General features: G+C 39.4%; 1 protein-coding gene across 5 annotated transcripts in view; it reads left to right on the top strand.

The window, feature by feature from the left end:
* The window catches only part of LOC105470963 (transforming growth factor beta receptor 2), an 87,065-nt gene that overhangs the window by 16,631 nt on the left and 56,024 nt on the right, over positions 1-14,410 (top strand). For 2 of the 5 annotated variants that reach the window (XM_011723331.3, XM_071090770.1), the window contains exon 2: positions 194-268. The exons of the other annotated variants lie outside the window; for them this stretch is intronic. In XM_011723331.3, coding sequence (XP_011721633.2) covers positions 194-268 — 75 coding nt within the window. The remainder of the gene's footprint in view (positions 1-193; positions 269-14,410) is intronic. 5 annotated transcript variants of the gene reach the window in all.

The following is a 14,410-nucleotide window of genomic DNA, read 5'->3' as shown; positions in this document are numbered from 1 at the left end:
TGAAAGAGCACCAGAGGGGAAAATGTCTAGTTTGATAACTTTGAAGAAAACATATTGACCGTGTCTAGTTATAATAATATTTTAATCTCACAGTAATAGAGAGCTTCATTATTTTCAAAACAGTTTCACTTTCATGTCATCTGTAATCTTAAAAACAACTCTGTGAGATGGATGTAATTATCCTGTTTTACAGATGTGGAAATGGAGGCCCAGAAAGGTGAAATGATCTGCCCCAGCTGTAATAGGACTGCCCATTCACTGAGACATAGTACAGTATCATTAATTAATCTTTCCATCATTTTTCTATTTTTAGTCGTTGTGCTCCCTCACTGCTTAATTTGTCAGTAAATGTAAGGTAAAAATCTGTAGTCTCCACGTATTTTCATATTTTCATAGCTACATTGTCAAAGAGGCGATGGCAGTGTAGTCATCAGGAGTCTTGTTCTTACCTTGAACATTAAAAGCCCTACTTAAGACTGGAGAATTTCTTCTTTGAGGGTTTTGTCCACCTGTCATAAGAGAGTTCAAAGTATGTAATGAGTCATTTTACCTTTCCCCTTTTCTTATGGGGACAGCTTCTCTTTTAGACACCGTGTGGTCTGCCCTCTTGGAGGTTGTGTCACCATTGTCAGTAGACAAATGCTGCCACGTGTAAAAGGCTATGCCAGGTCCTACAGTCCTGTAGTTTTGCCCTTCACTAGAACTTCAAGTTGCCTAACCTAATCGGGAATACGGGCATCTTTATATAGGAAGTGCGCTTCTTCATCATATAGACATGGAGGTCAGGTGTTATCATCTTTGGCTTCCTTTCTCAGAAATTCTTAAACATGAATGTCTGAATAAACATACAGAGAAGAAATTGGGTACAGTGGCTCATGCCTGAAATCCTAGCACTTTGTGAGGCCAAGGTGGGTGGATCACCTGAGGTCAAGAGCTCAAGACCAGCCTGACCAACATGGTGAAACCCCATCGCTACTAAAAAATACAAAAATTAGCCGGGCATGGTGGTGGGCACCTGTAATCACAGCTACTTGGGAGGCTGAGACTTGAACCCAGGAGGTGGAGGTTGCAGGGAGTCGAGATCATGCCACTTCACCCCAGCCTGGGCAACAGATCAAGATTCCATCTCAAAAAACAAACAAACAAACAAAATATAGAGAAACATAGAACAAGAACTGTTTTGAGTAGCAGAACGCGACTCTCACAGACATCTAATTTAGTCAAATTGCTTTTATATAAAAGAAGGTATTCATTGAAGAGTAACAGAGCCTACCTCTATGACTGATATTTTCAAAGAAAATGGCTAAGAATCACTTTGATGGCCAGGCATGGTGGCTCACACCTGTAATCCCAGCTCTTTGGGAGGCCGAGGAGAGCAGATCACGAGGTTAAGAGATTGAGACCATCCTGGCCAACATGGTGAAACCCCATCTCTACTAAAAATACAAAGATTAGCTGGATGTGGTGGTACGTGCCTCTAGTCCCAGCTACTCTGGAGGCTGAGGCAGGGGAGTCACTTGAACCTGGGAGGTGGAGGTTGCAGTGAGCCAAGATTGTGCCACCGCTCTCCAGCCTAGTGACAGAGCAAGACTCCATCTCAAAGGAAAAAAAAAAAATCACTTTGATTAGCAGAAACTGTGTTTCACTTGCCATCATAGAAAGCTAAGCTATGCTTCTGCTTTTCTACTGCTAGCTTTATATAAATGTTATTTTCCTTGCAACATAAAAGAAAAATTGAGTCATGTTGTTTTATTTAATTTTTGTTGAAGAACACATTAAATTAGCCCTCACACTGTGGTATGGACTTCTTTCTCTTTTCCACCAGTGTTCTTCAGGGTGATTTTTCCAGTGGGCTTGGTTGGGACTGTGTGGATCATTGTGATGCTTTGTTCTCAGTGGGGATTTTCCGGCAAAGATGAGCTTCATTAAACAATGACTGGGTTCATGGATTTATAACTGGGGTGATTCTCTTCAAACTGTAATACATTTCAGTGTTACCTTTTTCTGAACGCCCTTTTTAAAAGGGATTCCATAGCAAGTCTTCTGGAATAATACCTTTTATATAATTCTTCAAAAATTGTAATTTGTACATACTGATTCCTGTTAAGGCAGATGTTATTGTATCAAGAAAAGACTCAAATTTTGAACATATTGAAAATAGTGTTTCTTCAGATCTGGTGGATAGGTGATGCTCAATATATATTTGTTTAATGGAATAAAAAAGAAAAATATTAAAGAGCCTAGGAAGATAAATTAAGTTGCAAGGATATATTGTTTGCAAGGATATATGTCTGTTTAGCATTGCAATTTTCTGAAGGGAAGGCTATCCACAGCTGTCAATTCTGATCTAAGGAACTATTTGCCTTCTTAACTTCTTTGCTAGGTTATCTAAAGGGAGATATCCTTTCTCACATTTGTTTCCTTGAACTTACTTTTAATGTTGCCTTGTAGGGTCAAAACTTTAGAAATACAGCTTTCTCAGGAAACTTGCTCCTCAGATCCTTCAGACATATCTACCTTTAAGCTTATTGTCCCCTTGCGAATTGGCAAAGGATTACCACCCTTTAACTGGTAAAATCTACACTTAAAAATTAATCTAAAATTATTTTCAGGAAGAATTTATATAATGGCAACTAAATGCCCTGCAGCCAATTATGTTTATGATCCCTGCCTCATCTCCAAATGGTGTTAGAGTTTGAGTCACATGAGAAAATTAATTGAGTTGGGCTTGATTGTACAGGTATACGTATATACTAATGTTCTGGTTATAATGCAGTTTGCAGGTTTTCTAGTTACAGCTCAAGGCAAAGATGAGAAGCATCACTATGGGCCTGACTGCCTCTGTCCAGTACTGCCATACCCCATCTCTAACTACTACATTTTTTCCTATTGAGTTCTCCAATCCATGTAGGATAGATAAGTCCCTTCCTGAACTCAGTTTATTTTTCTAACCCTGGCTGCACGTTAGGATCACCTGCGAACTTCTAAAAGAATTCCAAAGCCCGAGCCAAACACCTAGAAGTTCTGACTCATTGCCCTGGGGTAGGACTTTGGCATCGTTATTGTTTTAAAAGATCCCCAGATGATTCTGATGTGGAACCATGTTGAGAAACACTAATCTAGCCTAACCCAGTGAGGTTACAAATGAAGAATTTCACCAGAGAGGTCAAAGTACTTGATTTCCCACAGCAAAGAAATGCCATTTACTGGGTTCAAAACTCCCATCTGTTGACTTAAAATCCAGCATAACAAATATGAGCAAGGTTTTAGAAGGTTTTGGAAACTCATCTGCAGAACAGAGCAAATACAGGCCTATCTAAAAGGATACTTCACAATAAAGATGGTTAAAAACCAAAACCGGAGGAGGCAGAGCACTGTTAGTGGGGCTGGTAGTGGGGGGAATGGATGGTTTTCCAAAAGAGAAAACACTTGACCTGGGTCTAAAAGGCTGGGTATGATTTAAGGCAGGCACCATTGTTCACTTGTTAGCCCCAGGGCCATGCTACTCCATTTCCTTCAAGGAAACAGAGGGAAGCTGGCAAGTGCCTGCCTGGGGTGTGTGTCTGCCCACCATGTAGAGGCAGTTCTTCAGCTCTGTCAGCCATGGCAAAAGCAGGCAACATTTGATGCACCTTGGACCACTCGTGAGGGGCAGCATCAGACACCAGGCATCCTTTCAGACACCATTCTTGGAGTCGCTTCCCTCCATCACGTAAACCTCCCAGCCAACAGTGAAGGCACTGAACTCCTTCCAGGGACTGGGCAGGCTGCCTTGGGGATGCTCTTCTTGACCTTAAAATCTACCTGATAGATCTGGTAGGGAGGTAGAAATTGTGGTGGTGGGAAAGCCAGCAGTTATCAGGTCAAAGGGTTTCTGATAAAAGAAGTTATTCAGCAGAAAGGTAATCAGATTATGGGAGCCTTAAGCACCAGTTTGGGCTAAATTCTCTGAGTCACTGGCAAATTGTAAGTAGGGGAATGACGTAATAAAACCACTGCAAAGCCAGAAGTTTGTGATGGGAAGATAGGAAATCCCTTTCTTTTTTTCCCATATGGGAAAAACAATCTAAAGATGTGTGGGGAAGCTCCTTAGAGTGCCAGGACTTTCAGTGTCCCCCAATTTATCATTAGATTCTGTCCAGACCTCGTTCTGCACACAGTAGCCTGGGGACACCACTGGAATAAGGTGTGACAAAAAAACAAGGAAATAAATTTATTAATTTTGGAAAATGCCTTTTTTCCCCCTGGAATTCACTCATAGGCATTTCCCGACTTCAGGTTTCACAAAGAGATGCACCATCCTTTGGAATTCTGAAGAAACTCAAGCTTCAATTGAGCTGAGTCTCAGTGGCATGCATTTTATTACATCGAATGCCATTTTAATGTGCTTGAAAATGGGGAGATAAGGGCAATTGGTACACATGTGTAAACCACTACAAAGAGATCACCTGAGTGTAGAAGGTAGCCAGTAGCCTAAAACCCCTGTGTTTTGGAGGCTGTTACTTCATACTCTCTATTATGAAAGTGGGAAAAATCATGTAATTATCTCTCTAAGATGGTCTTTCCACTGTTCAATAGCACTTTCTGCAGAGATGAAAATATCTTATACTTGGGCTGTGTTAAGGTTTAAGGACAGCACAGGTATGAGATATTTTCATCTCTGCAGAAAGTGCTATTGAACAGTGGATCTAAGACCATCTTAGATGATGCATGTGGCTTGAAATGTGGCAGGTGCAAATAAGGAACTGAATTTCAAATATAGATATATTTTTATTTCAGTTAACTTGAATTTAAATAGCCACAGGTGGCTCTTGGGTATCATCATGAATAGGGCAGTTACGGAGCATCATTAAAGTTCCTGTTCTTCTCAAGTCCCAAAGAGGTGCTTTCAGGTAATTTCTTAGCACCTATAATCACAGTGGGGCAGATTAAATTACTTGTACCTTTCCATTTCTGTGCTTTGGAATTATAGGCTGTTTCTTTGTCCTGGAAACCTGATAGTCTAATGTTGTGGAAATACTCTTTAGTAGTGCACTCTAATTATAATACTTTATTGTAGGAGGATGCAGCCAGGCCCTTTTTTTTTTTTATCATCTGTGTTTTTAGTTTTAATCTTAAAAGGATTATAAAAATAGTACTGTCTTGTGGGAGAAAAATATGCTTAAAGTCTATGAGCATGGAGTGGTAGGGATTATAAGCCGTTAAACTTCTGGAAATTCTGGGGAAAGGGAAGTTAAAGCAGCAGGTAGAAGTCTCCTAGGAGAAAACTTGCCCTGAAGGGATGCTTTAAATTGGGTTCAGTATTTATGAGAAGAACTCTGCAAAAGTGGTTTCCCTGAAGGCATTTGGATTTTCCCCTGTGAATAAATTTCACCCACCTTGGTCACCTCTGTGCCATATTCTCCTAGAAACTCACCTTTATTTGGCATGCTGTCACTTAAATCCCCCCTCAAAAAAAAAAAAACAACAACAACAACAAAAAAAAACCTTTGAAAAAGCCAGTGGTTTTTTTTTTTTTTTTTTTTTTCTGAAGTGTTAATTTCCTTTCTTTAGGCTTGTGTGGGCTTTGACTGGAAACTTAATCTGTGTGCCTGGGCTCTGCATTAGGTTTCAGTCATTGAAATGGGGCTTAATAAGAATTATTTGATACCTTAGGAGTCAGACGAGCCTTGCTTTTATCTTAGGCTGAGGGATTTGCATTTTGAGAGGTTGTGCCAGCTGACTTGAGCCTTTACAGGTTTCAGCTTGTTGCAAACCTAGTTGGGTCCATTTCTCTCACTTCTGAGACCTTTTGCTTCTGCCACTCATAGCTAACGTGTTTTCCATGGAACACTACTCCTTGTCCCTAATTGTGTTCTCTTCCTACCTCAGCAGTGACACTACAGACAGCCGATCATTTAATACTAGACACATTCCTTAAGAAGTTGGGATAGAACTTTAATTACACAAGGCTTCCAAGCCAGCAGTCAGGGCCCTTTCCAGCGCGATTACTTTTCAAGCTCTGCCCTGCTTCTCCTTCCAGTTCCCTCTGGACCTTCGTTTTCAGATCTCCTTAGAAGCTGAGGAACGCAGGTCCTTTTGAATTTCTTTAGATCAGTGTTGTCCTGTAGGACTTTCTGCAATGATGAAAGTACCCTGTCTATTCCTGGCCACATGTGGCTATTAAGCACTTGAAAATGGCTAGTCTGACTTGGAACTGAATACGTGATTTCATTTAACTTTAGTTAATTTAAATTTATAAATCCATGTGTCCATGGCTACTGTGCAACTCTAGATTATGCCCTTGACTTTAAAACAGTGTGTCTTGGGAGAGTTTTCTTGGCTCTGGCCCTCCACTTTCATGAACCAGCTCCTCCCAGAGGGGAAAGAACTCTCTTTGACTTCAAAACTGACTTCTTTTGATTGCTAATTTAGACAGGCTAAGCCTTGAGCTTAAAACTCTTTACCAACTGTTTATACCCTCCATACCTGGCTTCAACATGCTCTTTGTTCTCTGTGACTATATCCTTATTCTTTATCCAGCAACAGCAAATATGCATTAATTTTCTACAGATAAGAAGGTTTCCTTTGGAACTCAAGAATGAGGTATGAAACTTGGTTTCAAAGGACTTAGGGAAAGGAAAGCTATCAGCAAGTGTTTATAGAGTACCAACCACCGTGTGCCTGCCAATGTTTGAGATCTGGGGAATACAGAGTGAATTAAAGTCCATGTGTACAAGCTAATAAACAAGATTCTATCAATATGTCAGCAGATAAGTACAGCGCGAGGGTCTGAGAATAATGGTAGATGCTTGTAATTTTAGAAATGGTTGTCAAGAATGGCATCTTTGGTAAAGTGATATTTGAGCAGTAATTGGTATGAAATCGGGATGAAGAAGGCAGATCTCTGGGTTAAGCGCATTCTAGTTGGAGGGAACAGCAAGCACCGTGTCCTAAAAACAAACTGTTCCTGTCATTTCCTCCCCTCCTTCCCCATGGTTTCTCATTTTTGCTTCTCTTTCTAAGAGTTACATTTATAGGCATACATTTTGACACTGGACATCACAAGAAATTGAGCCAGTTCACAACTCCACTGGTGCTGGTAAAAAGATTATACTAAGATGGATAAAAGACTATGAAACATAGTCAAAATGCCCTTCTCAGTCACCTCTGGCGTAGGATTTTATACATCTGGGTTCTCACCCCAGATTGACATAGGTTTAATAGATAAGATTCAGTGTGGGGCAAATTTAAGGTGCCAAAGTGAGATACATACTAGAACTTTCATAAAGAATTGTCTTAAGAAATAGAAAACATCGTAGTTTGACATCCTAGCCAAAGGTCATTCAAAACATTTCAAAGTTTAGATTGCTTATTCCACTCTGATCTCTAGTACTAAATGTTATTTCAGCACACAAATGTGGTCATTCCCATGGATGGAAAGAGCCAGCTGTGTTCCAGAACTATGTTGGAAGATTGCACCTTGAAGACTGTGTGTTTGGTTCTCATTTTCCATCTTAAAATCACTGCTGGAATCTATCTTGACTTTTCCACAGCCCATTGACAATTGTCATTATGTAAATACTGTCCTTTTTTCTCACCAACTACTATGGCTGATGTCTCTCCCTTCCAAAATTTGTGTTGAAACTTAATCCCCATTGTGGTGGTATTGAGATGGAGATTTGGGGGAAGTGATTAAGTCATGAGTGGATTAGTCCTACGTAAAAGGGCTGGAGGTAACAGCCTGGGTCCTTTTGCCCTTCCATTTTCTGCCATGCGATGACACAGTACTAATCCTCTCTAGAGGACACAGCGACAAGGCGCCATCTTGGAAGCAGGAAAGGGAGCTCTCATCAGACATCAGACCTGCCAGTGCCTTGAATTTGGACTCGTCAGCCTCTAGAACTGTGAAAAATTTCTGTCCTTTATAAATTACCCAGTCACACATATTTCGTTATGGCAGCCAAACAGACTAAGTTACCAACCTTAGTGGGATTGGTAGGACTTGGAAGGGAGTAGACCTTTTTTTTTTTTTTTTAAATACAGTGTCTTGCTCTGTTGCCAGGCTGGAGTGTAGTGGAACAATCTCAGCTCTCTGCAACCTCTGTCTCCTGGGTTCAAGCGATTCTCCTGCCTCAGCTTCCTGAATAGCTGGGACTACAGGCACGCACCATCACGCCCTGGCTAATTTTTGTATTTTTAGTAGAGACGGTGTTTCGTCATGTTGGCCAGGATGGTCTCGATCTCTTGACCTTGTGATTCGCCCACCTCGGCCTCCCAACGTGCTGGGATTACAGGCATGAGCTACCGCGCCGGGCTGGGAGTAAATATTTTACTCACCAGGAGGGTAGCATCATAAACGTTGCAGCTACTCACCACAAGAGAGCCCTTTATGCTGTTTACTGCAAATAGCATCAAGGTCACGACAGCAATGAGTAATGCCCAGGAAAGGCAAAGATCAACCTTACACTTTTTCATCTAACTGGACTATGAGAAAACAAGCAAAATTGCCCAGTTTAAGGGCAGATTCTCAGATTTTGTTTCAAGTTTCCTGCCCTTTGTTGTCCTTTCTAGAAGCCTTAACAATATTTGAAACTTCTTTCTTTTTTTTTTTTTTTTTTACTTCCTCTGCTTGAAAAACATGAAGGGGGAAGTTTCAAAGTGTTTGGTGTTATCTTAGAAACCAAAGTGAATCTGAATGTGTCTTTCTGTCCTTCTTGTGTCATTTTTCGAAATGAAAGAGACGTGTAAGTTCATCATGTCCAACCCATTTGTTTGACTGGTTGGAGAACAGGCACAGAGAGTGGTTGGGTAGTTGCCCTTGAACTCAAAGTCAGCTCATGGTCGGTTCAGAGCCTTCTCCACTGCAGCCTGCTGCCATTCCCAGCATGATGAATTCTCCTCCAGTAGAAGTCATATAGCAATGTTTTATAATTAACTCTTACGTGAGCAAATGAGCTCAAGCAGAGAAGATTAAGGCATATTGCTTTCCATATATCTGGATGGCCCAGAACACTTTTTAACTAGGTACTTAAAAATGTAATACAGTTCTTGCCCATATTCTTCTGTAATTCTTTCATCAGCTGTGAATGAAAGTACACCAATTTTATTTCCTTGAAAAATAAGCCAAACATAATTTTATTTCAATATTTTAGAATTCCACAGTCTTAAGGTACATCATTGCCTCCCCATCTCTGCATGTCAAGCTTCCTAATTTTATTAGCATGTTGCGAAATAACACACTAAGTGTCTCAAAGCCAAGGTAGATCAGCTCTCGCCTGATAAATGTGCAGGAGTCAGCGGAGAATTTGGAAATTGAACTGGATTCTCAAGTTACTGCCTATTTGCCAGACCTATGCTGGTTATGAACAATATTTCAAAACCAGATTATTTGGTTCTACATCCTAAACACTCTTGGCAACTTTATTGTAACAATAATTGGTTCCATTATATATTTGAAAGCATCAGGGCACAGTGGTAACAAAAAAAATTGTTATATTTCAATTTGTCTATTCATTCAAATTTCCTGAAAGGTTTTTTAGAAGTCATCAAACTGCTACATTCTATTGATGAGTAGGAATAGATTTACCAAACTCTTACTTATCTTGTCATTTCTTTCCTGCAATTTTCTTCGGTGTGAGAGAGCATTGCATGGCCTGTTACCTTTCTAAGAAGTGAATGCTTGTGTGGCATTTTTTACCGTCTAGAGGATTTTCACATGTACTTCAAGCATGTTTGCTCTTCATCATGACCCTACAAGGTGCCATTTTATAAATCAGGAAATGGAGGTTTCAAGAAGTTAAGTGGCCCACAGCTAATACATGTAAGAGCCTGAACTCACACTCAGTTCAGGCTTAAAACTCTTTTACCTTAAAACTCTTGGACTTCACCAAGCTGACCTTATTATATATGTCTCCTAAAATAAGTGAAGTAATTACAAAGAACCAAAGCTCGTGTCTAGGAAACTTACTGCTTCCCCACCCCTTGTATACCCTCTTTAACTCCTAGCAGCCAACCCATGCCTTTGCTTTGTACCGGAATGTGTGTAAAGTTCTACTCTTGAACTTACTGATGGAATATCTATTTCACTGTGGAGGATCAGGAAGGATGTGGGCTTATTTGTCACCACTGGCTTTGTCTTTTATTCGCTGTCTCTCATTGACCTGTGATAAGTTATTTCATCTCCTTGACCCTTAATTTCTCCATCTAGAAAATATTAATGACAAAATTGCATGGGTGTGATAAGTAAATGAAATAATCATCACAATACTTAGTACTGGACTAAGCATTTGGTCTGCATTCAATGAGTTGTGATCATGGTAATAATAATTATTATTATCACATAGATCTGATTTCTAAAGTAGATAGCCTTTGGCCTTGAACTGAAATGTGATTATCCACATTAGAGAATTAAATGCATGTTAAAAATATTCATATTAGAGAGTTAAATCATGACTTTTCGCATTCTGGTTAAACCCTAATATTAGTAGAGAGAATTGAATGGGCAGGTGAAATAATCATTAACTGTAAAAATTCAGGTGGCCACAGGGGCCTGGCAGGGGAGTAGGTGACATGAAGGAGTGACAGGGAGGAGGCAAATTTGAGGACACAGACACTTTCTCAAGAGGAGCGTCATAGCTCACAGCCAGCTGACTGTTGTCATAGGATGATGTGGACCCGCTGTTGCCAAGTCTTCTTTATTTCTTTAAGTGGAATTAGAAAACCAGCTTTGCATGTGAAATCTCCAAATTTTAAAACTTGGTTTATAAAAAGAGAAGAGTTCAGGCCGAACAGAACACATCTGTGCTCTGTATCCAGCTCTCGTACCCACTGTAGCAATTTCTGCTTTAGCTTCTCAGCCTGTGCCCAAGTTATTTGGTTGTTAGAAACCAAGCGCCTTGGACCTCGTTATAGTACCTTTTAAAGGGATGCCTTTCCCAAATATGGTAGTACTCTGGCCCTTTTCCAGAGAAAATATGGAAATCATCTGTTTTCACCAATATTTTCACATGTTTAATAAAACTGTAATTGAAAAACCTTTCAGGCACCAGGCATGCACAAGAGCCCTGCGGCATATTTGGAAAAAATGGAGCAAAAGCCTCCACAGAGAAATTTATCAGTGAAAATTCTGCTCTCACAGGAAATTGATATTTGGACCAAATTCCATGCTTAGTTGAGGCAAATGGCTCATTTCAGGGGCTGATTTTTCTGATTCTCTAATAGTGACTACCTTTTAAAAATCTGTCCTTACCAGATTTTGTGTTAGTTTCTGCATTTTCCATTAAGCTGCCTCAGCACTTTGAGATAAAGAATTGTTTAAATCCTAAATGAATAACTTAATTAAAAAGCACATCTTCATTTAGACCTTTCTTATTTCCAAAGCTCTTTTGATGAAAATCATTTCATGCATTTCAAAAAATTCCTTAGAAGAACGTAAAGATCTTGAGGAAAGGACCATGTCTTATCCTGTCCTCCCTTCCCTCAAGGGTTTAACTATGAGGGCTCTCAGAGAGCAGCCCATTTTCGTTTATGTGGACTAATTTTGCTGGTAAGTAACAAATTATTTTAGTTGAATTGGAATGTTATAAAACTCCATCAGTCATTTATCATTATCTTGCCTCTATCAGACTGTGCTATTTACCAATGTTGTTTTGACTGTCACCAAGAGAGTTAATCATCTTTTATTTTCAATAATAAATTATTTCCTTGTTGCTACAGCCCACCAAGTCCTGTCAACTGAGGGAGAATTGTTTCCTCAGTTGCTATCACTTTAGGTAAAGTACCAATTTTAAAGCACTTCTCTGCAGAGGCATAACGTTATTATTTTGACAGTTCATGAAAGAGTGCTCCGTTCTACTCTTTAACTTGATCTAATAATACCATTTACATTTATATGGCTTAACTTTTTCAACTGGCTTCCTCTTTTTCTCAGCCCCAAACCCTACATTCTGGTTTTTGACTCATCTTATAGTCCCTGCCGTCAGTCTTTGCCAGGTAAATGCACTGTTAAAGTGAACTTTATCGATGAAAAACTGAAGAATTTCATGTATTGATGACAGTATTTACTATAACCAGCTTGCTTCTCCCCAGCTTTCAGAAATGTATTTTGTTCACATGAGTCCTATTAGAGCTGAAAGAGCATGATTGAGAAAGCTACAATTGTTTCAGCTTTTTGAATATGCCACAAGTGCTAGAATTCTGAAATACTGCCTTTGGCAATGATGTGTAGATATTTCCACCTGCAAGAGTCATTTTAAATGTTTAGGTTTTGTCTCCCGTTATGTGGCCTGTATCTCAGACAGGTCCCCTGCCTCTAAAAACAAAAACAAAAACAAACAAAAAAAGGAAAAATCAATGAAAATTCAGCAAGTGTTGGGGGACTCAAATTGTACTTCATTCTTCAATGATACAAGAAAGCAAGAAAACCGAGTATTCCTTTTTAGGATTTATTTGGAGTCATTGGGGTTAGTAAGTGTTAAACAGGAAAGGATGCAATTGAAATTCCAGCTCAGTTATTTTATGTTTGTCACTGGAGAAAGCCAATTATTTTTCCGTTCAGCTACAGCTTGTTTCATTCTGTAGAAGACTAAAAAAACTTCCTTGTAAATTACATTTAAAAAAATTTGAGTTTAAAGGTACAGCCAAGATTTCAATTTAAAGTACCTCATTGCATGAATTCCTTTGAGACACAAGTAATCATTCCTTAATCCCTTAATTTGTTTGGTAAATACAAATTTATGTTTATGCAGTTTTCTTAAAGCAATCATAGCAAACTACTAAATTCATGAGCCAAAATGTTGGTGAAACTCAAACCTACAAAGCTAAATTCCCTCAGTTGAACAAGTCCAAACGGGGAAATCACACACATAAATGCATAAAAACACACGCTCACACACACACTTCCTGTATCAGTTCTGTCTCCATTTGTGACCTCATGTTTGCATTTAAAGGCAAGTAACTGATTCACATGAGGTAGCAGTTGTTAATTTTGCCCCTCAGACTAGAATATAAGCCACAGGAGGGTAGGGACCAACCTGGTATTTGTTTTAGATCTCTTGTTGTGTGGAGAGTGTCCCAGACATTTGATATCCTTAATTGTTGGCCAGACGGTAGGTAATTTAAGTGTGGGGAAAAAAAAAAAAAAACCTATATATGTATGTGTGTGTGTGTGTGTATGTGTGTATACATATATATATATATATTTTCTTACTAGGTTTTTTACTAGAATTATTTCCTGCTCTTTCAATTTTAGAGTATTGATTATGTCATTTGTGAAAGGTTTTAAAAACATTATTAGTATTACAAACACATGTGCATGAAAAGGAAAATTGATGCTTTTGAGCTTATCTCTTTATTTTCTGCCCACATGGTCATCTCCCTATTAGGTATGGTTTCTCCACTTCTGATCCTGCTGCCCAGAGGCTCTGTAGGGCTGTCACTTGAATGAAAGCTGCATGCTTCTGCCATGACAGTATCTGCCTTGCATTTACTTATTTATAATGAAAACATTTTTTTAAGTACAGAAAAATAATAGAAAATTCAAAAATGACAGAAGGGTATGAAATAAAAAGTTGCTTCTCAACCTCAGTTTTCTACCCACTTATTTTCCTTTTATAGGGCCAAATAATGTTTGATTCTCATGTTCTTGCATCTACTCCCAGAGACAGTCTACATATATAAGCATGCGTGTGTGTGTGTGTGTGTGTGTGTGTGTGTGTGTATTGTCTTTAAAAAGCAATAACAACAAAGCAGAAATGGTGGTGTGTCAGCCAGGGTTCCAGTTGCAAACAGATGGCACCCTCAAATTAGGGAAATCTGAGGAGAGTTTAGTAAAAGAAGAACTTACAAAGGTATGGACAGAGTCAAGGGAAACCACTACAAAAGGGGAGAAAGCATAGTGCAGAAACTTGGGACTAGTAATTGCTATGTTGACTTGCTGGGCACAAAGGGGCAAGGAGAGGGAAGAAGTAAATCTTGGAAATGACCTTCCCAAGAGAACCTGTGACCTCCAAGTGAGGTACTGGAAACAATTCCACAGAATTTTCCACAGAGAGGGAGCCAGAGCACAAATACCCTAAATGTGCTCCTCATTGCTTCCCTTATATACTGCTGGGTCTACTCATTGGCCAAACTTAATGGAAGCTTGAGGGCAAGAGAGCTGGTTGATGTAGTCCATTAAGATGAGCCTCCTGGGGCAGAGAGTCCGGCGACCAAGGGTGGAGGACTAAGGGCAATAGAAGACACCCAGCCCAAGTAACTCTATACATTAATCTCTGCCTTGCTTTTTTTCTTGAATGTTATAGCCTGGGCTTCACTACTTATAAAGATAGCCACATGAAGCTGCCCCCTGCTTTTTAGTCATTGCATTGTATTCCTTGTTTGGATTTGTCTAATTTATTTTACTACTCTTCTCTTGATAAATGGTTAAAAA

The sequence above is a fragment of the Macaca nemestrina genome, chromosome 2 (assembly GCF_043159975.1).
Source record: "Macaca nemestrina isolate mMacNem1 chromosome 2, mMacNem.hap1, whole genome shotgun sequence".
Lineage (NCBI taxonomy): Eukaryota > Metazoa > Chordata > Mammalia > Primates > Cercopithecidae > Macaca > Macaca nemestrina.
Note: the sequence above shows the minus strand (reverse complement) of the source record. Positions and strands in the feature narration are given on the sequence as shown.